The sequence below is a fragment of the Baudoinia panamericana genome (genome assembly GCF_000338955.1).
Source record: "Baudoinia panamericana UAMH 10762 unplaced genomic scaffold BAUCOscaffold_10, whole genome shotgun sequence".
Taxonomy (NCBI): Eukaryota; Fungi; Ascomycota; class Dothideomycetes; order Mycosphaerellales; family Teratosphaeriaceae; genus Baudoinia; species Baudoinia panamericana.
Window position 1 is genome coordinate 1193884 of NW_006911266.1, and position 22086 is coordinate 1215969.

The 22086-nt window shown below is 53.5% G+C and overlaps 12 protein-coding genes across 12 annotated transcripts; 7 read left to right on the top strand and 5 right to left on the bottom strand.

Annotated features, from left to right (window-relative positions):
• Nucleotides 1-856: 856 nt before the first annotated feature.
• BAUCODRAFT_36764 (uncharacterized protein) lies at nt 857-2701 on the bottom strand. The gene is made up of 4 exons (XM_007680517.1): nt 2318-2701; nt 1299-2261; nt 1219-1232; nt 857-1167 (listed from the first exon to the last, which is right to left on the bottom strand). Exons 1-4 carry the CDS (start codon nt 2639-2641, stop codon nt 918-920), a joined length of 1551 nt encoding a protein of 516 aa, XP_007678707.1. The 5' UTR covers nt 2642-2701; the 3' UTR covers nt 857-917.
• A 200-nt stretch (nt 2702-2901) lies between these two features.
• BAUCODRAFT_36766 (uncharacterized protein) lies at nt 2902-5572 on the bottom strand. Its single transcript, XM_007680518.1, has one exon. It carries the CDS (start codon nt 5337-5339, stop codon nt 3369-3371), a length of 1971 nt encoding a protein of 656 aa, XP_007678708.1. The 5' UTR covers nt 5340-5572; the 3' UTR covers nt 2902-3368.
• Nucleotides 5573-5782: 210 nt separating this feature from the next.
• BAUCODRAFT_150480 (uncharacterized protein) lies at nt 5783-6578 on the top strand (the record flags this gene model as incomplete). The annotated part of the gene is made up of 3 exons (XM_007680938.1): nt 5783-6019; nt 6081-6419; nt 6492-6578. The coding sequence occupies 3 exons, from the start codon at nt 5783-5785 to the stop codon at nt 6576-6578; spliced, it is 663 nt and encodes a 220-aa protein (XP_007679128.1).
• A 1575-nt stretch (nt 6579-8153) lies between these two features.
• BAUCODRAFT_228574 (uncharacterized protein) lies at nt 8154-10063 on the top strand. The gene is made up of 3 exons (XM_007680939.1): nt 8154-8500; nt 8581-9214; nt 9274-10063. The coding sequence occupies exons 1-3, from the start codon at nt 8263-8265 to the stop codon at nt 9926-9928; spliced, it is 1527 nt and encodes a 508-aa protein (XP_007679129.1). The 5' UTR covers nt 8154-8262; the 3' UTR covers nt 9929-10063.
• On the top strand, nt 10064-10704 carry BAUCODRAFT_228565 (uncharacterized protein). Its single transcript, XM_007680940.1, has one exon. It carries the CDS (start codon nt 10199-10201, stop codon nt 10652-10654), a length of 456 nt encoding a protein of 151 aa, XP_007679130.1. The 5' UTR covers nt 10064-10198; the 3' UTR covers nt 10655-10704.
• An 833-nt stretch (nt 10705-11537) lies between these two features.
• Nucleotides 11538-12301, top strand: BAUCODRAFT_36770 (uncharacterized protein). Its single transcript, XM_007680519.1, has 3 exons — nt 11538-11586; nt 11671-11743; nt 11796-12301. Exons 2-3 carry the CDS (start codon nt 11711-11713, stop codon nt 12096-12098), a joined length of 336 nt encoding a protein of 111 aa, XP_007678709.1. The 5' UTR covers nt 11538-11586; nt 11671-11710; the 3' UTR covers nt 12099-12301.
• A 202-nt stretch (nt 12302-12503) lies between these two features.
• BAUCODRAFT_74402 (uncharacterized protein) lies at nt 12504-13966 on the top strand (the record flags this gene model as incomplete). Its single annotated transcript, XM_007680562.1, has 4 exons — nt 12504-13011; nt 13067-13192; nt 13250-13599; nt 13655-13966. The coding sequence occupies 4 exons, from the start codon at nt 12504-12506 to the stop codon at nt 13964-13966; spliced, it is 1296 nt and encodes a 431-aa protein (XP_007678752.1).
• Nucleotides 13967-14314: 348 nt separating this feature from the next.
• Nucleotides 14315-14827, bottom strand: BAUCODRAFT_228683 (uncharacterized protein). Its single transcript, XM_007680941.1, has 2 exons — nt 14513-14827; nt 14315-14441 (listed from the first exon to the last, which is right to left on the bottom strand). The coding sequence occupies exons 1-2, from the start codon at nt 14707-14709 to the stop codon at nt 14384-14386; spliced, it is 255 nt and encodes an 84-aa protein (XP_007679131.1). The 5' UTR covers nt 14710-14827; the 3' UTR covers nt 14315-14383.
• Nucleotides 14828-14908: 81 nt separating this feature from the next.
• Nucleotides 14909-16042, top strand: BAUCODRAFT_36773 (uncharacterized protein). The gene has a single exon (XM_007680520.1). It carries the CDS (start codon nt 14947-14949, stop codon nt 15775-15777), a length of 831 nt encoding a protein of 276 aa, XP_007678710.1. The 5' UTR covers nt 14909-14946; the 3' UTR covers nt 15778-16042.
• Nucleotides 16043-16257: 215 nt separating this feature from the next.
• Nucleotides 16258-16449, bottom strand: BAUCODRAFT_125007 (uncharacterized protein; the record flags this gene model as incomplete). The annotated part of the gene is made up of 1 exon (XM_007680942.1): nt 16258-16449. One exon carries the CDS (start codon nt 16447-16449, stop codon nt 16258-16260), a length of 192 nt encoding a protein of 63 aa, XP_007679132.1.
• A 382-nt stretch (nt 16450-16831) lies between these two features.
• BAUCODRAFT_36779 (uncharacterized protein) lies at nt 16832-19272 on the bottom strand. Its single transcript, XM_007680521.1, has one exon. It carries the CDS (start codon nt 19181-19183, stop codon nt 16961-16963), a length of 2223 nt encoding a protein of 740 aa, XP_007678711.1. The 5' UTR covers nt 19184-19272; the 3' UTR covers nt 16832-16960.
• A 687-nt stretch (nt 19273-19959) lies between these two features.
• On the top strand, nt 19960-21559 carry BAUCODRAFT_26462 (uncharacterized protein; the record flags this gene model as incomplete). Its single annotated transcript, XM_007680381.1, has 2 exons — nt 19960-20046; nt 20186-21559. 2 exons carry the CDS (start codon nt 19960-19962, stop codon nt 21557-21559), a joined length of 1461 nt encoding a protein of 486 aa, XP_007678571.1.
• Between the last annotated feature and the right edge of the window lie 527 nt (nt 21560-22086).

Here is a 22086-nt window from a genome sequence, read left to right on the forward strand (position 1 = left end):
TGGGGAAGGGTCTTATGATGCCGCGCCGAGCTCGCGAAAAGCGAAACGAGGACCAAGTGATGAGTAAAAGCGTCGACGTTACAACCGCACGATCGGTAGGAAGCGGTTTTCAGCTACATCCACCCGGCCACGCCGCTTCCAGAACGCTGGGGGCCCACCGCGATGGATGGTTGAGGCGTTGCACTAATGAGACCGAGACAGTTATGGTGTCTTTCCGGACCCAGTCTGACTTCAGCCCTCGCTGCTGTAGCTTGCACTCTTTCGCTTGATGAGGCCATACAGCAAGGGAATAGGGTGGGAGAAGCTTATCATCCGTGCTTCGAGATGTCGTCTAGCGGCCTTTGGCAGCACGCTAAGGATGCATGAGCGCCACTCATTGCGGAGACTGCGGTGATGGAAGTTCTCGCGGATGATGGCGTGATGCTGAAGTGAAGCTCGCAAGGTGGCGACGGGAAGCCTGACAAGCGTTGCCTTACAGCCTTGTAGCATGCGCAGCATTGTGCGGTTACCGCCTTGAGCGGACGACACATGCACACATGCAATTCTCACCAAACAGAAGCGGCGAAAGGGTCCGACTTCACTTTCCACTCTGCCCAATCGGCGCCAAGGACCTAGTGGGCCTGCTCCCAGTCTTGCATCTCTCGGCGTCCTTGCGATCGAAGAGCGTGTCACTATCATCCTGCCACCTCTTGACACTTACACCATGTCATTCTTTGCCACAGGCGGCTACGTACCGTAAGTGGCACAATTCGAACTGTCGTAACACGATTTCAGAAGCAAAAATTGGAGTGTCTCAACGATGCTCGAAAATCTTGTTCTCTCTGTAAGCAGTCCTGTTGTATGACCAGGGAGTATCGTCACTTTGCACCAAAATCAAGACATCACAAGCCTTCTCCTTTGGGAGCCAGGCCAAGCCTTCACAGTACGTAGCGAAAGCCTTTGTTGTCCAGCTCGGTCATATCATGCATGCCTCTTTCGATGGCCGCCTTTTCCTCCTCATTACCAAGGCCCCCCTCGGCCATCATTTCTCTATCTCTTTTCTTGTTGACTGACCACATATAGACATAAAGTACAACTACCATCAGCAGCTTGACCGTATAACCTACCAACATTGCAATATATGCGGAGTGGTAATAGGGCGCTTCGCTGCTTTTGAACGTTTGGGGGCTGTTTACTTAGTCAGTCCCTTGCACATGAACAGAGAGGGAGTAGACTTACCCGATGATGTTGCCCTACAACCAAAGCAGAGTTTGTGTCAGCGGGTGTACTGATGAGTGCGGGAGGGATAGCGAAGTTACCACGCAATAACCCGTGAAGAGGATTGCACCAGTGAGCTGCTTCTTGGTCGAGCCCGCAATGTTCGATGAAATTATGGTTAATGACATGCTGAAGCCCAGGCCCTGGAAATAGCAGAGCCACAGCCCAACCAGCCGACCCCATTTGTTGGTGGTGGGCAAGCCGACAAGCAGGGCAGCGCCGCAGATGCAAATGGCGTTCGCGGCAATCATTACCATGCAGCGAGTGTTAGGCCACCTGCTACAGATGAAGCCTCCGGCCAGCAGGGCTACAAATTGAATCGCTCCACCTGGGATTTGAAGGTACTGTGTGCCGAGTGTGCCAACCCCAAAACCCTTGATGATGAGCGAGGTGAACGAGGTGATGGCTGAGTTGGGCACCTGAGCGCCAACGGCCATTACGAAGAGAATCCAGGTCTTAGGGTCGTACAGTGTCTGCCAGAGTTGGCGAGTCTTGAAGTGGCGGTTCTTCACGCCCTGCCGGTTCGCTGCCACGCGCTCGACAGCTACCGTACGCTCCCGCTCGCTTAGAAACTTCGCTGTCGAAGGTTGATCCGGCAGTACGAGGAGAGACCAGATACCCGCTGCGATGGAACAGGCTCCGAAGATCAGGAAGACGTACATCCAGCGCGGCAGTCCGGTCTTGATGTGGCCAACCGCATAACCGATCAAGCCACCGAACATTGTAGCTATGCCGTTGGTGCAGTAGTAAGACTCCAGCCGCAGCGGCTGCTCGGCTGAAGTGTACCATATTGACATGACTAGCACGAAACCCGGATTGACCGTGGCCTCTACGGCACCGAGAAGGAAGCGGTTAATGGCGATCCCGGTGAAGTTGTAGCATGCCGGCGTTGTGATGAGGATAACGCCCCACCCTAGCGTCGTAGCGCCGATAACCTTGGCGAGCGGGAGGCGCTGGAGGAGGTAGCCACATGGGTATTGCGAGACCAGGTAGCCGAAGTAGAACTGGTAAGAATTTGTCAGTAGTAGTCTTCCCCATTCGCTGCTGAGGCAGGACGCACAATGCTCGAGAGCCAGGCATAGTCCTGCCCGTGCAGGTGAGTGCCCGCTTGCAAGCCGTAGACAGAAGCATAGTTAATACCGTTCTTGTCCAGGTACTGCAAGAGATAGATGATGAACAAAACCGGCACGACACGGAAGTCGATCTTCCGCAAGACTTTCTTCGCTTCGTTCGGGTCAAGATCTTCACCCGCGCTTTGCTTATACAGATCATAATTGTCGTCCAGGTCTGAAGCGGCGCTTGAGGCCAGTTGAGGCGAGTCTGGCGAAGCCGTGGCAATATCAGTCGTGTCTAGCGCCTTCGGCTCTTCTGTATGCACAGCCATAGCTACCCTCTGAAGCCGGCCCAGCTATCGACGGACACGATAAAACGAGACAAAGGAGAGATATAGACGGATAACAGTAATACAGGGAAGATCGTCAATGAAACACACTTACCACCACGTGCGTCGCTCTGATGCATCGGAGAAACTCAGGTACTGAACCTTCTGCGCAAGCGCAATGTGAAAGCGGAGCGCTTTGTCCTCCGGCCTGTAAGCGGCAGCACTGTAGGCATTGCGGATGTGGTAGAAGTGAGAGGAAGTGAGACGATTATTGGGTGAAGTAGGTGAGATCTGCAGGCGATGTCACGTAGGGTAGATGTCGTGCTTCGACCGCATCTGACGCGACGAGTTCCTGCCTCGGGGTTTGCGGACTTAATTGTGCTAGGGCGCGTCGACGAAGGTTTCGGTGGATAGGCCGCGAAGTCGTTCCGACTTCATGACATGCATCCACTAGATCGTGTTGACGCTTGGGCAGTATCAAGCAGCAGCAAAGTGCTGCCGCGAGTCAATTCGAGCCGTCTGAAACTGATGGGGCCTGCTAGGAAAATGTCTTTCCAGATCATCTTCAACACGTAACGCTCGCAAACCGCAGTCTGCCGGTGCTAGTTGTTGTACGGGTACAATCGCGTTTTCGAAGAAAGTATTCCCGCAAGGTACTTTGAACCCACCATTGCCCAGCTCACAACACCATTCGTATGCAATGATCGCCAAATCGTTTCAATTCATACAATCATCGCCACAGATCATGCTTACTCTCGCGCCTGTCACTTGCAACGCTCACTGTACTGCCAGCGAAGCTACTGATGCTAGGCGGTGGCTTCAGAAAACTCCCACGACTGCCCTGGCTGCCCGCAGTCGCTTGGCTGCCAATGGAGCCCCATCTTGTCCCGCCAGCCCCATCGATTTGATGTGAGCCATCGCTTGTTGGTGGTCGCGGCACTTCCTCTTGGGGCACGGCTAGAAAGCCACCGAAGCCATTGCCAACGATGACGGACTTGCGTGCGTCCCCTCCGAACCCGCCCTGTGCCCATTGTGGACCGAGACCGAGCGCGGCGCTGTAAGCGGAGAGTGGGCGGCCTCCGGTAGAGCTAGAGATGGCTCTATCACGCCCATTGATGGTTTTGGATGGTGGGGAGATGGATGTGAAGACCCATTCTAGTTCGTCCAGCCCTTTGGAGAAGACTTCGAGCGTTTGATTGAACCCTCCACGACTCAGGGCACCAGCGCCGAGGTTGGGCGGCCCAAGACCGCCGCCAGTGCCATACGCTGCCGCATTACCGGCCGATGAGGTGTTGTGAATGCGTGACGAGGACGCGCCTGATAGGTTGGAAGGCTTGCTGCGTAGACTGCCGGAGTCGGATCCCACGGTCGCCGCAAATGGAGCTGCAACGGGAGGTAGGATTAGTAGCTCCGTAAAGTGCGGATCACGGACGAAAAGGGTCGTCAGGCCAGGTAAGGCATTTAGGTGTAGGGACGTGGCGAGGTAAGCGTAGTAGGTTTCGGCCGGCTTCTGCAGACCGTGTACATCTTCGGAGCTTGTAATCTCGAAGTGTAGCACTCGTAGGCTGATGGATGTGAGCGGGGGTAGCTGTGCGGTTGCAATTGCAAGCGACTTGCTGACGACCTCGGAGACGGAGAGGTGCTGGAGTTGGCTGGCCTTCCACAATAAGACATGCAGATCCTGCACCGTTACACCAGTGCTCTGCAAGCTCAAGGAAGCGAGGAGTTCTCGGTTCCGAGGTGCGTCAAGATAGTAGCACAGCCCTTGCGCAGTTACTGATGTGCAGCCCTCAAGCCGGAGCAACTGCAGAGGCGGGAAGTCCGGAAGCCGGCCCTGCGAGGTCTGAAAGATGCTGTCGTCAAGCCAAGGCAAGTCACGCAAAGTCAAGTCGTGGAGAGTAGGGAGGCTGGCCAGCACTATCCTCAGCGTTGCAGGCTCGATAGCCAGGCCGCTAAGTTCCAGTGTCTCGATGCTTTGCCAGTGTTTGTGCGCGAGCAGTTCTAGGGCTTCCTCGCTTCCAGAACGGTAACTCATCTTGCGGATGTCCGGACATCGTGCTTGGAGTTCCTGCCGTAGTGCCAAGCAGCTTGGGTCACCAGTGAAGAAGCCATCGGGGAGGTCCACGTATCGCAAGTTTGGTAGCGCAGAGACGCACCTTGCTAGCTCACCTTTTGCGGTCTCCCGCGTCATGTACGGAATCTTAAGTATAAGTACTTGCTGTGCCAGCGCGTCTTGCTCGCGCACTGTTCTGCACAACAAGGACAGTCTTACAGCAGGTACCTCGCCCGGCTCAATCACTGCACTTTTGGTGCGGAAATGCTTGCCTTTCTTGCGCTTCTCGGCCAGCTGCTCCTCAAGCGCGCAATAGTGAACCGCGTCGATACGTACGCTGGCATACAGGAGTCGCTGTGCAACGCCGTACCATTTGCGACAGACTTGAGCGCATCGTGCCAAATCTCGCATGTCACACAGCATGCATCCGTCTCCGATCTGTGATCGCTCCGAAGGCTCATAGCTGTGGTCCTGGGAGTGTGGGCATACGTATGCGAAGATGATCTCTAGCACCTGCTCAGGCAGACGCTGCGTTTGATCGCGGCCTCTGTATGGTGCTGGCGGGCTCCGCTGAGGGTAGGCCGTAAGACCTTGGGGCTCATTTGGTTCCAGGCGCGACCTTGACCGCAGATGCTTTAGTAGGCCCATGACGTGTGACTACCAACGTGTGTCTTTGCCCGCGTTGGCAACTCGGGATAGGTCAATGTTATGCAGCGATATGCTACCGCTCGCAGGCTAGCTCATAAGCTCTCTGGAAGTTGAAGACAACCGATTGCCAGTAGGAAGGAAAGTAAAGAACACACAATCCGGCAAACAACCCAGCGCCCAAAACTCCAGCCAAGCATGCATTTAGTAGTGAAGGAGGCACACAGGCGCGTCTGTCTATCGCGTTCAAACATTGGAAGCCAATCGCTAATCGCTGGACCCTGGCGCCATTCCCCGCGTGTTTCACGGCAACGCCGCTGGCGCCACAGTCAATGTGGGTCAATCTCAGCCGCAGACTTCGACGAGCATACATGTACCTTACATATACTTCCCGGTAAATTGTACAGCTGAGATGACAGCATAACAGGCCGTACTACGACCGATCGATGGACATACTGTACCAGCTCGACCGCATCTCAGCTGTCGAGCCGAAGATGGTCAAAGACAGCCTTGAGGAACTCTCCCATCCGGAGTACTGGGACATGCGATATGGCCTAGACAACGACGATGCTAAAGCCTTCGACTGGCTGCGACATTTCGAGAAGATCAGGCCATTCATGACGAAGCATCTGCCCTCGGCGAGCGCGGGACCCTCCATTCTACACCTGGGTAGCGGCAACAGCGTGAGTGTGCCGTCATACTGTACCTGGGTCTGACTGTAGGCTGAGCGTCGAAACGCAGTAGACCCTACCAGCTGACCTGGAGCAACTTGGATATGACAGGCAGACTGCAGTGGACTTCTCTGCCGTCGTGGTCGCGAATATGCAAGCCCAACATCCTTCCATCACATGGGAAACGATGGACATCCGCCATCTTACCTTTTCCGACGCCAGCTTCGATGTCTGCATCGACAAGGCTACGTTGGACGCCATGCTCTACGGCTCGCTCTGGGATCCGCCCAACGACGTCAAGACCAACGTCAAGGCGTATGTGGATGAAGTGGCACGGGCGCTCAAACCGGGAGGCCTGTGGCTTTACATCACCTGGCGGCAGCCGCATTTCATCAAGCCGCTGATTACTAGGGTATGTATTTCTACCGTTTGTCTCACGGCTGTTTAAGGCAACAGCTGACGGTCTTTACCCAACCGACTGCAGGAAGGCGTATGGTCCCTGGAGGTAGAGACGCTGAGTGATGGACCAGGCATGTTCGAGTACTTTGGCTTCGTCATGCGTAAGCGGTGAAATAACCGATCTCACGTTGTCCACGCGCACAGTGAAGCTGTGGTCTGCTGGGGTGAAGGCTGCTAATAGCGATGTTCATGGTGATCATGGACATCCTCGCCTGGAAGCAGCTTCCGCCAACAATCGCCCGCATGTGCGGCCTACGCCAATCTAATCAAAGAACGATCTCCTGTTTTGTTCGTGTTCCCTTCCTTTTACGTCTGCCGGGAGACCTTAGGTCTATGGCAGCTCGACATACTGCTCGTCCGCATCCTGGGTATACTTCAGCGATCGGCGGCACCAAGGACACACAACCCTCTGACGTCGGATGTATGAGCCCTGGAGAGGAGCAAGCTGCCGCCATCATCTCCTCCAGGAAGATTTCTTCGTGCTTTGGGACGTCTGAACTCGGTGAATGCGTGCTACTGCCTGCCAGCCTCGCTTGCCTCACCGCAGGATTGATGAGGTGCTTCATCTTTGTACCAATCGGACGCCTTCGACACATCATGTCGTCAAAACATGAACTTCAAAGCCGAGCCGGAAGCATCGTTCACCGCCAGCTTTATTCCGACTGATTGTGAGCCATCAAAGAGCGACGCTTCCGCTTCTTTGGCCTGTCTCACGAGCTGCGTGACAAGATGTACGGGTAGTGCCCGAGCAAGACCATAGAATGCTGTCTACCATAGGAGAACTACAACAACTACAGTTATGTTGCCGCGAAAATCTATGTTCTCGCACATATTACTGGAGATTGCGGTTCGCAAGCCACCTATTCGGTGCCGAGTACGAAGCCGAACCCTCACAGCGTCTGATCGTCCATCTTGGCTATGAGCTCGAATTCAACTGTCCGACAGCCTTGCTCCTCGCCAGCAGACCCAAAGCATCGTTGTGTCTTATCCCAGTCTTAGGTGTGACGCTCTGTATTGCCGACTCAATGATCAAGTATCACTACAAAACCGAGAGTAAGGCTTGCCACCATGCTAGACTTCGCACACGGTGGTAAGACTGACAATGCTGGCGGAGCTCAAAGGCAGAGTTCAAAGCGAGGAACCAGCCATTCGTAGATTGCTGCCCGACTTGCAAAAGCGTCCAAGGCACGTTGATACCTATCACGAGGGTGAATGAGGTGGACCGTGATCGGCAGTGCCACGACAAAAGATTGCCAGACGGGGAGCTGCTTGATAGCGGTTGGTGAACTTTCGCGGTAGGCGCTGCCGCTTCGGCTCGTTGCAGGATCGTCGAGTCTTACTATGAGAGATCATGACCGATGGTGCATTACCTTGGAGAACGATGCCGGTTGTGGATGTGAAATCCTGCGGCTTGGCTTAGAACTACATCATTGGAATCATCGAATCGCCATCATCGAAGGTAGATTTTGAGACGGGTGAGCTCTCTGCTAGCCTTGGCAGTGGTCGATTAGGATATTGCATGAGTGTGGGGTTTGTGATGGTGATGAAATGAGGATAGGTTGGTGCGCTGCGCGTCATGTTCTTCTAACGACAAACATGAGGTGTCGCCACGATGCTGGTTGAGCTTCATGCAGGTATTCGGGCCTTCTGCACTTTGCTGTACTGTCTTATCAGTGCATATCAGATAGGCATGGATCGGCCAGCGCCGATCACTGTGGTTAACGACTGCGTTACATTTCCTCGAAGTCTGAACAGGATTCAGCTTTCTTCGTCGATACGTTGATACAGAGCAGACAATGGCAGGCACGAAGGAGCTTCCCGCCATCGAGACTAAGTTACCGTCTGACGAGCTACAACGAACCACATCTATAACCCTGGACGGTCATGGCAATACTATCATCACCCGAAAGGATGGCGAGACGTTCGAGATCTCCGAGAAGGCAGAACGTGCTCTGCTCTGGAAGTTTGACCTCAGGATCCTGCCTCTGCTGGCATGCATGTACCTGTTCAACGCTCTCGACAAGTCGAACCTGGGTGAGTCCGTCCGTTCATTCTCGAAGTAGAGTCGCTGTCGGTCCGCTCGCTGGATGATTTCGCTGACCTTCGTACTCCAGGCAACGCAAAGACGGCGGGTCTGGAAAAAGACCTAGGGATGGCAGGCACGAACAAGTACAACATACTCCTCAGCATCTTCTTCATTCCATATGTCCTCACGGCTCCGTTTCTCGGAATCCTTGGCAAGATGTACGGCCCAAGCAGGGTGCTTCCATGCATGATGTTCACCTTTGGAACGATGACGCTGCTTACTGTCGCGGCGTACAACTTCAGCGGCCTGCTTGCCTTGCGCTGGTTTCTGGGTATGGCTGAAAGCGCCTTCTTTCCATTGGTCATCTATTACCAAACACAGTTCTATCGCCGTGGCGAGCTGGCCCGGCGTCTTGCAATCTTCTATGCAGCATCCAACATTGCTTACGCTTTCGGCGGACTACTCGCGTTTGGCGTGTTCCACATTAAGCGAGGCGTCCTACCTAGTTGGAAGTATCTCTTTGTCATTGAAGGTTCGCTGTCGATGGCAATGGCGGTTGTAGCCTTCATCTTCCTCCCGCGATCTGCTGCATCTGCGTGGTTTCTGAGTCCTGAGGAGAAGAAGCTGGCATTCTACCGCATTCAGATCGACTCGTCTGCCATTGTCGAAGAGAAGTTCGAGCTTCGTGAAGCGGCAAAGATTCTGAACCATTGGACGAGCTGGTAAGCTTACCCAGACCGCTTGAGGAGAAGACGCTCTGCTGACACTTCTGCTACCCAAGGCTCATCCTAGCCATCGAAATGTGCTTGGGCATTCCGCTGCAGTCAGTATCTCTGTTCCTACCGCAAATCGTTGCTCGGTTGGGCTACAGCACAGTCAAGACAAACCTCTACACGGTAGCGCCTAACATCACTGGAGCTGCAATGCTGCTTGTCCTTGCCTTCGCATCGGACTATTCTCGGTGGCGCTTTCCATTTATCGCTCTTGGCTTCCTTTTCACCTTCTGCGGGATGATCATCTACGCCAGCATCGACGTGCTGCACGAGAAGACGGTGGCGTACTTTGCCTGCTTCATGATGACCTGGGGCACGTCAGCGCCATCGGTGCTGTTGGACGTGTGGTACAATAACAACATTGCGGATGAGAATCGTCGACTCCTGCTGACCAGTATTGGCGTGCCGGTTGCGAATGTCATGGGTGTCGTTTCTTCCAACATCTTTCGCAACCGGGATGCGCCGCAATACATCCCAGCACTGTCTACAACTGCGGCGTTCGGTGCGCTTGGCCTTGTGCTGACGCTGGTATTGGGCGGATACATGATCATCGACAATGGTCGCCGCGATCGTAAACAAGGCCGCAGACTGCGGGCGCGCGATGTCCCCACCGAGCTTCTCCGAGATGGTCCCGCCTGCGATGACTTCCGGTGGTTTTACTAAGGTGTTTGTGTTTGGCGACGCTCAAGGCTGTCGGGTGGTAGATACTGACACTGTACTGTGGCGTAAAGATGGCAACTGGTTGAGACAGTGCGTTCTTGGTAGAGTAGGCATAGATAGCGGCGTTTCCAGATCCTGCTTTGTACAAGATAACTCGTTTTATCGGACCACTACAGTGCATGAGCTCGCACTCGTCGGTAACGTTCTTGCTCAGTCCTTTCATGTGTTCACATATTGAAGCTTGGACGGCAACCGGGAGCATATCTATATCTGATGCATCACTGTGCACCGTCCATCACGCAGACTCATGTAAGAATCGTTCGTAACCCCAGTATTGTACTACAAACACACTTCCGGCTCGAGAAACCCAGCGAGTTCCGGGGGAGAAGCAGCTTCGTATCCGCAGGCTTTTTCAGCTCGTCCTTATCCAGACCAGCAAGGTACGCAACCCAGGCGCTCAAGGCGATCGTTAGAAGCCGCAGGTTGGTAGCTGCTCCGCACTTTTCTCGCTCCATGAGCGACTCCATCAAGGTCCCAATCACCGTCAATGTAGAGACTTGGTGTAAAATCAGAATTCCAGCAACTGGATCAATAATCAAGCAAGCCAGGCGGCACAGGCTGCCGCGTGGCACGGTCTCGATCCTGCCACTGAGGAAACGAGTAAGTCTGAGGCTAGCACCTGTACCAAGCACTCGAGCAGGTGAGACGACGGGGCGGGGTACCCCCTGACTGACACGTCGTACACCAATGAAGGATGGAGTCAGGTCGGCCAGGCAGTGTCGGGTCCAGTAATTCTTGCGTTAGCCCCAACGAACTTAAAAGCTGGGAATCAGGTGCGACCTTCACTTCTGGTTACCGATAGTAACTGAATGAAGCTGCTATTTACCCTTGAGGCCGGTGTGTAGACCATGAGTCTGTTGATACGCCTAACGATCGTGTTTATCCGGCATCGACTCTTCAGGTTGATTCGGTCTTGCAGCTTCAACATTTCCGCCATGCCACAGTTTGTTGACACCGCACGTTCGAAGGCGACCAGTAAACGGTAGGGCTGATCCTACTTGAACTCGGACCACGAGAGACACTGACGCGTATCCGTGCCCTGCCTTAGCGGCGCTGTGGTGCAGACTTTAGGCGGTAGCGTCTCAGATTCAGCCATGGCAGGGTGCAGCTTTGTGTCCTTCCACTCGAGGTGCGCAATTCCACCTACGCCCTCGTAACTGGTCCCGAGCGGGCTCTTTTTGGAACTATCGGAGAGCAAGGCCCCAAGGAGTGTCTGGATATCAGGAACGAACGTGCTCCGGCGATGCGATTGTTATGCCGGCAGATCCAGTCGGACTGTGACGCCGAAGTCTCGCACAAGATGGAGGTTGATATAAGTGGATCTAGTCTTCACGAGCTCAACAGGTCCAGACGTTACTTCGAGGCACCTGCTCCGGCCCCACTACCAAAGCTTCGCACGGTGGTCATATACCTATCCGCGGATCGATTTTCGATGATCCGAGCGGCGGTTACAGATCGTTCAGGAGTCCCTACGCCTAGACCGGCGTAGTAAGAACGCGCTCCACAATACCTGGCGCTCGCTAAATGATGGCAGTTGTCATCGATAAGCTTGTGAGGACAGCCACAAAGCTCAGCTTCAGTATTCCGTTGCTACGTAACCTCTACATCAGTGTAAGCTAATGTGCGTTACCTTGAACAATTGATCGAGCGAGGCGGTACTGACATTGCCGCATTTCTCAACTTACGCTTCTTGGGCAAAAGTCCAATAATCAACAGGGGCGGGAGATGTGTCTTTGTCGTACCAAGTATGACGTTGAACGACACTATACTCTCGGTCAGCCGGGCTCGCACCATCATATCGGAAGAAGTAGCTGCTATACTCGACGACTACAGCGGCGTCGATTATGCGGTCTCACTGTCCAAGCGGGCGGATGCATGGTGTCGACCGGATTTGGAGACAGCGACGCCCGTGTATATGGGTATGACAAGGCAGTCGAGCTGGCCCGCAGCCACAGGGACAGAATGCCGTAGTAAGATCGGGAAAGGCAGTGAACGGCCCGCCGGGAGAGGAGTTCAAACCGGCAGCAATGCAAGATCTCAGTCATATGATTTCCACCTGCAACCACCGATTGTTTTAAAAAGGGCACATATGTGCGTATCAAAGTGTTGCTAGCCCATACTGAACGCGGGCAAAGCAAGGTTCTCTTTTCCGATGGCAAGATGCTCAGACAGTGTGCGGCGCGGACTGTTTCTGTAAGTACTTCATGATTGCACAATGCTTCAGCTGCGGTATGCGTCGTCCCTTTCCACTGCCTCGCGGTCCCGGTCTAAACCAACGGTACGTGCTGTGAGTGAAGGTTCTGATGGAGCCAAGCGTGGCAGGTGGTAAGAGGTCCACCGTACACTTGCGCAATCGCCGAAAGTGCGGGTGAACGCACGTTGCAGGTGCCTGCGCCGGGCGTTCCCGACAAGGCTGAAACTCCAACCCCATTGGGTAACATTTGCCTCGCTCCCATTGTGCTTGTTATTCTGACGGAAATATTGGAGTCTTCCTAATGCGAAAGACTTCTTGGACCGCATGGAACCACGCATCGATCCCTACCACACCGAGCCGGACCTCATTGTCCTCGACAACCTCTTCAAAGACGTCAAGAATGGGGTCTGCGGCGCAGCAGCACCGGCAGGCGAGAAATCAGCGCCAGAGATCATTGAGGAGAAGGCAAACGAGATCCCCCTCGAGCGCGAATATGACAAGGAGACGGTAGCCCGGCTAAAGTCTTTCAACGATCCAAAAAGCCCAGCCTTCACGCCGACCGTGTTTGTAACATGGGACGAGAGGCACATACCAGCAATCATCAATGAATACATAATACGACCGTATACAAGGATTGGGGTACGCATAGTACGGCATCCGACGGACGTAGTCTTCCTCACGCACATCTTGACGTACCTCACGGTCAATCTTGGCAGTGCGGTGTGGCTGTTCTACCATTTCACCTGGTGGCATGGGGTTGCCCATGTCGCCTTTGCTGTGTACTGCATGGGCCCATTTACGCTCATGATGCATAACCATATACACAATGGAGGTATGTCAGCAGTTGAACTTTGTTGCCACGAGTGCAGAGGCTGACACACAGTCAGGCGTTCTTGCAAAAGCCTGGGCTTGGCTGGATCTGAGCTTCCCGTACGTTGCCTATCCGCTTATGGGACATACCTGGAACTCGTACTACTACCATCATGTGAAACATCATCACGTCGAGGGCAATGGTGAGTACCTACGCTCGTCCGACGTGCAACAATATCATGCTGACTGCTCATCATTAGGGCCGGGCGATCTTTCCTCCACCATTCGGTACCAGCGCGACGAGCTGTTGCACTTCCTGCACTACCTTGGGCGCTTCATGTTCCTCGTGTGGCTCGATCTGCCTCTCTATTTTCTCCGCAAGAACAAGGCTGGTCTCGCCATGCGCGCCTGCGCGTGGGAGCTGGCGAGCTATGCATTCTACTACGTTGTGGCAAAGCTCCACCCTCGAGCAACTACCTTCGTGTTCCTCCTACCGCTGGTCATCATGCGGATAGCGTTGATGATGGGCAACTGGGGCCAGCATGCGTTCGTAGATGAGCTTGAGCCGGACTCGGACTTCAGGTCAAGCATAACGCTGATTGACGTTACGGTACTCCCAACATGCCCCATGCTCGCTCTTCAATGTACTAACTGACGTTGTGTAGAGCAATCGCTTCTCCTTCAATGACGGCTACCATACGGCGCATCATTTGAACCCGCTGCGGCACTGGCGCGAGCAGCCTGTGCATTTCATTCAGGCCAAGGAGGCTTATCGCGCCGGCCGAGCGCTTGTTTTTCACAACATAGATTACTTCATGATGACAGTAACTTTGTTGCGGAAAGACTACAAGCATCTCGCCAGCTGTTTGGTGCCTATGGGGGATCAGATTGGTATGAGCCAGGTGGAGATTGCGGAGATGCTGAAGACGAAGACGCGAAAGTTTTCGGAGGAGGATATCAAGAAGAAGTTCAAGTAATGTTCGTCCAGCGATCCGCTCATATCTCCGCCCAAGATGGTCTCTGCGCCGGACCTCTTCTCCGCCAGGTTTAAGCGCAAGTTCACCCACGATCACTCGGGTCTCAGCCCAAGCACTATCCTACCGAGCTTCGGAACAACATTCGAGACATTTTTCGAACAGGCCGCAGGTTCGGTGCCGGAGTTCAAATCCTCGGCATCACGGTCATGCTATCGACCACTTCAACTGATGGTCAACGTCATGAAGGGTCGTGGGCACTTTCTCCAGCGCCGACGATGATTGATAGGGCCAACGGTGGAAAATCGCTATCGTGGGAACACCGACCTCGTGCTCATGCTGCAGGAGTATATGCCTATTCGGATCTTCCATAACAAGGCGTTTGCTCGCCAACTCCATGTCAGCTTGAAAGCGGGCTCATCAAGTGCAGCACGTTTGAAAGCCTGAACTTGCGCTGTGGGATCGGAACACTCCGGGGCTCATTATTCTGGTCAATACGACGGACGTGTAGTAGTCTGAGCTTGGAAAATGGCGCGCGGCCAAGCTTACTTAGAAAAGTGCTCAGCCAAAGTGGCATGGTGTTGCACCGAAATCACACAGGCAAAGCTTCTGAGCCACGATGCGCTCGCGGCATTGGGTAGGAAGAGGGTACCGGAGCCATCGGATATCGGTAAAGGGTGGGGTGAAGGGGCCGACATGGCCCAGTAGCGCGGGAATACTTCCTCAGCAGCTGCAGAAAGGGCCATTCGAAAACTTGGCACCTGCCTTTGCCCGGTGCATGCGTGCTAGGAAATGGCATGTAGGGGAAAACCATAGATCGTAGCGTGCAGTCAAAGAGTGAGGCTCCTCGGTCAGGCAGTCTTGGCAGTGCACAGACCATCCGCATAACTTCGAGGATCTCTTCGGAATCTGACACAGAATTGAATCAATGATGAACCCGGTCGATAAAGCTTCCAAAGGTAAGGTCCACAGACGAAGAGACAATGTCTACTAACGTTGAGGACTCTTCGAAACCCTTCCCGTTCTTCGATATGTCGCTAGAGCTTCGAAAGATGGTTTACCGTCACCTGACCCGAACTGTCAAGATCCGCGTACGGCCAGATAGAGGTCCTTATATGGAGCTCGATGCATTCCCAATAGCGAATCTACGTCTCAGCAGTCGCCAGCTGAAGGATGAGAGTGATTGCGAGGTATCCTTAAGCGTTCTAACCGTGGCCGAAATGCTCCTGCCATGGAAACAATATACGTGGGATGCTATTACACCTCCACTTCCAGTGTGGCTTCTCCCGCTCATTCGAACAGTGAGGGTGGTAGGGTGGCACCGCTCGAGGTATCCTTACAGTCTCCATTCATATACCTTGCAGAAGGACAGCCTAACGGAAGTAATGCAAGACTTCTCGCATATTACAAACGATGCTGTCACCTGTATCCCGGCTCTTCGAAAAGTTCTTATCGAGCTCAGGTTACCACGTGGAGCCAACGCTGTGCACCCTCCCGGCAGCAACCTCTTCAGCGACTTCGTCAACACGGAGTGGCTCGTGCTCTCACCTGTCTACGAGATTCAGCGAAAGCTTCTGATACAAAGCACGATGTTCTGTGGCTTCCCAGATGATCGCTTCTACAATGGCCTGAACGCGCAAATGATGTGCAACGCCATGAGGTCTAGGGAAAACCTCATCTTGTACGAAGCGGACCCGATTCGTGACGAAGATGGTGAGCCCGCGTTCTTGCTGAAGACACGCTCGGCCGGCACATTCGACTATGACCGCTTAGTAGCTCAGGTACGTTGCATGCTCGCCCGACAGAATCAGTAAGGCAAAGGCACTGGGATCCCTGATACGTGGAGGACAGTGGCCTCGAAGCGCTCTGTAAGCGACGCTGCAGACTCTTGTTCCACGGTCTTCGCGCAGAGATAAAGCATGTATACGATCTGAGACTGGTGACGCATTCATAGTGCGTAGGAAGCGACGAACCACAATCGTGTCAACATTCACAGCTTACAAGTAGCAATGCCTGCTGAAGCAACGTGAAGGCGGTATGCTGTAGAGAGGATAGTCCGCTTGATTGGGAGACCGAACATGGCGCGAAAGGTACAGTGATGGCACCTTTTCCCACAAAGCATCTGCCATGCTTGCTGACCATAGCATAGGCGTATAACCGCCTTCGCATAGACGCACTGGTTGCGGCTATGTGTGGACTATGCATAATAGGTACGTACCGTGTCCTCCGCTTTACATGCAGCGACATGCTTCACCTATGGCGCATCACAGACCCAGTGCAGTCTTGCTATTAGCTTAATAGCAGTAAGGTTCCACGGCCTTTGGATAGCCTCTCCGTTTCCAACTTCCAAGACTCCAGGCTCGCAAATGTCCTGCACATATTAGTCTGACTTTAGAGCCTTCCCCTTCGGCGGTATGTCGTCCGACAACGATGCTAATAGCGACATATTGCGACTCTTCCGCATCTTCGGTCTGCTCGTGGAACATCGCAGCCAGGTCTGCTAGTTTTCTCAGAACGAACTGTGCCTCTTCTTCTTCCTAAAAACCGTAAGTCGCCAGCCTCAGTCCTCGAACAGATGTCAACTTTTGCTTCTGCATCCTGTGAGGCTATACTCGGCTGTGATTCTGGAGAGTCAATAGCTTGAGGCTACAAGTTCGCAGAGTCTCCTCGTCCCGCAGTTGGGTGTTATAGTTCGTTGCCTACTGTACAGACACTGATCGTATCAACAGGCATTTCAGCATGTTGATTACGACTGCGTTGCCGGTGTCGATGGCACTTTGGTGTTCGGACACTCTGTGCTTGCCGCATGTCCTGGAGTGGTTCTCAGACCTGCCCGAAGCTACACTCGACAATCCACTCACTCACTGTCGCAAGTGGGCAAATTTTTTAGCAATTGACTTTCCGATCCGTAGGTCTCCCCCTAGGACAGAAGGATCACTACCTCGGCCCCAGCTTTCATGTCCCAGGCGTTCGCTCCACAACAGACCGCAAGAATACTTAAGTCTTCCCACCACCATCTTCATTTTCCTTTTCCTCAAACTCCACCAAAGCAACACCGACTTTACACATCTCCCCCACCCCCTTGACCACCCTCTTCACGACCAACTCCTCATCTGTACCCAGTGAAGGAGCACGTATAACCGTCTCCATCTTCATACTCTCAATCACCAGCAATTCCTGCCCCGCCTTCGCCCTATCTCCGGCTTTCACTGACACGCGGATGACTTTGCACGGCATAGGCGCCAAGACGGAATTGGTCGCGTTCGCGGCTGTGGCACCGAGAGCCTTTGCCAGAAATGGGGGTGGAAGCAGGCTTAAACGGTATAGGCGACCTAGGTGAAAGACGGTTATGGATGTACCTTGAGTGGGAGCAGTAGGTGGCTCATGGAGGAGGGTAGTTGTTAGACGGGTGTGGGGATAGAACGTGGTCAGCTCCCCTTTCCCGGTCCCGGTGCGCCTCAGAACGTAGGTGGCGGTAACGTTGCTGTAAGTTGTCTCGCCTAGACTGACCGTGAATGTGTTTGGAGCTGTCTTGAACACCTTTACATTCACGGGCTCTGGGTTTGCGTTAAGTCGAGGGTCTGAGCTCAACTTCGCCAGACGAAATTCGCGCGGCTGCGGCGTAGAGGCGAAACCAATCGTTTGACCGGCCATGGCTTGTCCGAGCCTATTCCCTTGCTGCAGCTGCCGTTGATTTTCATAGAGACCAAGAGCGGCTTGCATCCAGACCTCGTGATCCACTACCTCTTTCGCGAATAGTTCATCATAATGTTTAGGAATGTAACCAGTCTCCACTTCTCCCTCGACAAAGTTGGGACTTCGAGCGACGCGTTTCAGAAACTCGATATTGGTCACCACGCCTCCGACTTCGTACTCCTCTAAAGCGCGTTCGAGCTTCCTAAGCGCACTAGTGCGGTTAGGACCGGAAACGATGAGTTTTGAGATCATGGGATCATAGTGACTCGACACCTCATCGCCTTCAACGAATCCGCTGTCTATCCGGACATTGTCGCTGGATGAGGGCGTGCGCAGGTGTAGAAGTGTCCCAGTGGAGGGCGTGAAGTTCAGCGATGGGTCTTCGGCGTAAATCCTAGCCTCTATGGCATGGCCTCGCTGCTTTATGCGTTCAATGATCTCGTCCTGACTGAGCGGGAGGGGATGGCCTTCCGCCACAAGGATTTGCCAATGCACCAAGTCGAGGCCGGTGACCATTTCGGTGACTGGGTGCTCGACTTGTAGGCGGGTGTTCATTTCCATGAAGAAGAACTGCTTCGAGTCATTGTCGAAGATGAACTCCACTGTGCCAGCGCCTTCGTACCCGACAGCGAGAGCGGCTTGGCGTGCCTTCTCCCACAGATCTTGTCGTACCTCTTCGCGTAGGTTTGGTGCAGGAGACTCCTCCAGTATCTTCTGGTGTCGGCGTTGGATGCTGCAGTCCCGCTCTCCCAGCGCGACGCAGTTGCCGTGCTTGTCCGCAAACACCTGGACTTCAATATGCCGTGGCGTTGTGATGTACTTCTCCACTAACATAACGTCGTCGCCGAAGCTGCTGCGGGCCTCACTTTTCGCGCTTTCCAGTTGTGACGCAAAGTCATCGGGAGACTGAACGATGCGCATGCCCTTGCCCCCACCGCCTTTGACCGCTTTGAGCAGTACAGGATAGCCGATCTTCTCTGCCTCACGCTCCAAAACACCCGGATCTTGCTCGCTGCCGTGATAGCCGGGTATGCATGGCACACCCGCTTTCAACATGATCTCCTTGCTGCGCGCCTTGTCTCCCATCGCCTCGATCGCTTTCCATGGCGGGCCGATGAAGTTAATGCCTGCATCTGTACACGCCTTGGCGAAAGCGGCGTTTTCAGAGAGGAAACCATAGCCAGGATGGATAGCTTGGATGGCGTGCTGTTTTGCGAGTTCGATAATGCGGGTGCCGTTAAGGTACTGATCGGTGCTGCCAAGGTTTAGGTTGTGGGGGGAGGAGAGAGCGTGTTGTGAGGTTCGATCAGGCTCGGTGTAGAGGGTAGTGGTCAGAATGCCGTATTGCGAGGCAGTGCGGGAGACGCGGAGGGCGATCTCACCGCGGTTGGCGATCAGAACGGAGCGGAGGGGAGTCGTGGCATGGGGAGGGTTGGAGGTGGGGGAGGAGGTGGTGGTGGTGGCGGTGGTGGAGGTGCTGTTCCATCTTATCGCCCGCTTGCGCAACCCGGCCAAGGAACGCATGGCGGCAGCTTCATTGAACGTCGTCAGCCTCCATGCAAACTCCCTTACGAGAATCGGCGCATGGTCGCGCCTGCTCCAGAAAGGTGCGTCGTACCTTCTGTCTTCCTGCTGAGGTGGGTAGCTTAAGCCGGCGTCAACCGAGGCAGTCGGCGTTAACGCGGGGATATGGGGGGAATGGATCACTCGCGAATGCAACGCGTCGCCTTTTACACTCGAACAAGCCAGCGACTCGAGTGCTGCGCAGAGACGCTGGCCGTCATCACCACCACTACCAGATTAGATCGTCAATTTTTGAACGTTGAACGTATCTTCGGAACACACCTGCCTAGGAGCACACCACCACCATCCGTCGCGCCTCAGCTGGACCCCACTTTTGGATGCAGGATAACCGCAGTGCATGAGCTGGATTCGAGCGTCGCCTGTCTTGCATGATCAGCGAGTATCGTCTTATGACAACATCCATACTGCAATACCACTTGAACCCAGGCCGCGTACTCCATCCACGCAGAGACGCCGGCCAGACATTCCATCCCCCATATGCAGCCCTACCGTGACTTCACGAGTGTTGTAATCAAGATCCACATCATCGGCATACTGCAGGAAGCCTAGATCGTCATGACACCCACCCGGTCGATCTCCACTTCGTAGACCAGATCGCAATCGGAGCAAGCGGCCATCTGCGTGGTGGAGAAATTGCTCAAAAGCAGTAGTCTTCTGCTGCTGCAATCTTGCGCTCCATCTTACATCTCCATCCTCGAAGGTAGGCTTGGGCAGCTATGGCCGACGACTACGGCTATGATTTCGACGAGGACTTTGGCCTTGACGATGGCTGGATGTACGTGGAAGACGAGTACGGGCTTGTGGTATGTTTGCTTCCTTCTCTGACTCCAGGCCTGAGCCGTTCCGAGTCCATGGCTCCGCATCGTCTGTGCGTGGAGGGCCCCGGTAGGGACCATAGCACTGAGTCCAGATTGTGCTAACGATTGGTGTCTGGCATGGTAGGACGAGCTCATCGAAACGCAAATCGCCGAACCCGGATACGCGGGCACTAATTACGAGATCGACATGGAGAGCTACGAGTACGACATGTATGAGTACTTTGACGATTTGGAGTATGCAGATGATGCATATTGGGAATATGATGTGCACCACAATACCAGCGATTCCGCCAATGCCGCTGGGCTGAAGCGGAAGCGCGTGGTGGCCGCTGGTAAGCTCGGAGACAAGCAGACTGCCGTTGCACACAAACGGAGAAAGGTTGAGCCGTTACAGAGACCCGCATATTCTGGTGTGGCTCCGGAAAGTGTGCTGTACATGAGTCTGGAGAAGCAAGTGGAGGTTGCACTACGGCGGCCACCTACGGTTAAGAATCTGACTCCGATCGCGTTCCTGCCGGACTGGAAGAAGCGATACGCCAACGTCGACGGCATCATGCGCAGCGCGGACATGCCGACAGATATGCAGCAAGCCGCTGACGCGCCGCCGGAGGAGACATCGGAGACACAGGGTGTCGCCGACGCGGAAGTGGGCTTGCTCGGTGGCGGAGCAGAGGACGTGGTCGACGAGGAGGATGACGACGTCGCGGTTGACGGTGAGATGCTGAAGACGATTCTTAGGCAGCGACTTGTGGAGAGTGGTCTGGACGGGTTTGATGAGGAGGCGTTTATGACTGCTATACAAGACATGCTTAATAGTGAGCCTGGCGAGGATGAGGGTTTGGGAAGGTTGGTGGAGATGCTACTCGGTAAGCCGAATGCGGACGAGGATGGCGGCGGAGCTATCTTGGGCTGGTTGTCTGGGCAGGGTGTGCGACTTGAGACAGGGGATCAAGAAGTGGATAGAGACGAGGAAGACGACGAGGAGGGTGTAGAAGTGCCGAACGGAGCGGCGCTCAGCGCGAACGGGTCATCACAGAGTGATGCTGATGCGGATGCTGCTGGTAGTCACACACGAACAGGGAACGGAACTGCAGAGGTTGAACAGGAACCAGAAGTGGAGAGATCTAAGCGGCGGCAGATGCCTACTCCGCCCTTGAGTGGAGGTGGAACGCAAATGCATGATGGCACGCTTCAAGTCTCCTTGAAGAAGGTGTCGAACACAATACCGGAAAACGGTTCCGTTACAAAGCGTAACTACTTCGCTTCCGCAACATCCGGCGGAAGTGGCGCTGTAGCAGACGACGGAGTTCTGATCGCTGCAGTGGATCAAGCTACCCTGGCAGCAAGAGCGCAACCGAGCCGGTCAACTAGGAAGCGCAAAAAGGCTCCCGAAGACAGTGAGCAGGTTAACGTGCATGTCAACGGGCTGCGAAGGTTAGTGAAGGAGCCGGCTACGAGGCGGACTAGGAGTGCGAGGGCGGCAGTCGCAAAGGAGTAATACGTAGCTATAGTGCTCTCTACGCAGATAGTAAGGTAGAGAAAATCTAGAAATCTATCTATTGCTTTTAGTTTCGACTTAGAGATATTTTTACTATTTTCTTTAGTTTAAATATATTCTATTTAAAGGATATAGTCTTATATATTATACTTATATTATTATAGAGAAGAGTATTCTAAGTACTCTATTAAAGGAGCTTACTAGTAGTAGAGAAAGGGTTTATACTAGTATACTCTAATTAGATATAATAAAGAGACTAGTATTATATTTTATCTAGAGTATTCTATTAATCTTACTAAAGCTAATTATATTAAATATTTAGAGGTTTAGAATAGTAGTATCTTTAAAAAATATAATAAAAATATAACTTTAAGTAATCTCGAGGCTAGAATTAATAATATATAAGAACTAAGCTTTAATAATTTAAATATTCTTCTTAGAGATAATAAGTTTTTTTTTAATAAATTACTACTACTTTTTAATAAGTTTAAAAGTTTAGACTACTCTTTTATTAATATCGATTATAA

Coding starts and splice junctions, on each gene's coding strand:
- BAUCODRAFT_36779 (XM_007680521.1), bottom strand. CDS start 19,183: ATGCGTTCCTTGGCCGGGTTGCGCAAGCGGGCGATAAGATGGAACAGC.
- BAUCODRAFT_228574 (XM_007680939.1), top strand. CDS start 8,263: ATGGCAGGCACGAAGGAGCTTCCCGCCATCGAGACTAAGTTACCGTCT. Junction 8,501..8,580: donor TCTCGACAAGTCGAACCTGG/GTGAGTCCGTCC, acceptor TTCGTACTCCAG/GCAACGCAAAGACGGCGGGT. Junction 9,215..9,273: donor CTGAACCATTGGACGAGCTG/GTAAGCTTACCC, acceptor CTGCTACCCAAG/GCTCATCCTAGCCATCGAAA.
- BAUCODRAFT_36766 (XM_007680518.1), bottom strand. CDS start 5,339: ATGGGCCTACTAAAGCATCTGCGGTCAAGGTCGCGCCTGGAACCAAAT.
- BAUCODRAFT_36764 (XM_007680517.1), bottom strand. CDS start 2,641: ATGGCTGTGCATACAGAAGAGCCGAAGGCGCTAGACACGACTGATATT. Junction 2,262..2,317: donor ATGCCTGGCTCTCGAGCATT/GTGCGTCCTGCC, acceptor AATTCTTACCAG/TTCTACTTCGGCTACCTGGT.
- BAUCODRAFT_36770 (XM_007680519.1), top strand. CDS start 11,711: ATGTGTCTTTGTCGTACCAAGTATGACGTTGAA. Junction 11,744..11,795: donor GTACCAAGTATGACGTTGAA/CGACACTATACT, acceptor TCGGAAGAAGTA/GCTGCTATACTCGACGACTA.
- BAUCODRAFT_228683 (XM_007680941.1), bottom strand. CDS start 14,709: ATGGCCCTTTCTGCAGCTGCTGAGGAAGTATTCCCGCGCTACTGGGCC. Junction 14,442..14,512: donor TTGGCTGAGCACTTTTCTAA/GTAAGCTTGGCC, acceptor CAGAATAATGAG/CCCCGGAGTGTTCCGATCCC.
- BAUCODRAFT_36773 (XM_007680520.1), top strand. CDS start 14,947: ATGTCTACTAACGTTGAGGACTCTTCGAAACCCTTCCCGTTCTTCGAT.
- BAUCODRAFT_228565 (XM_007680940.1), top strand. CDS start 10,199: ATGCATCACTGTGCACCGTCCATCACGCAGACTCATGTAAGAATCGTT.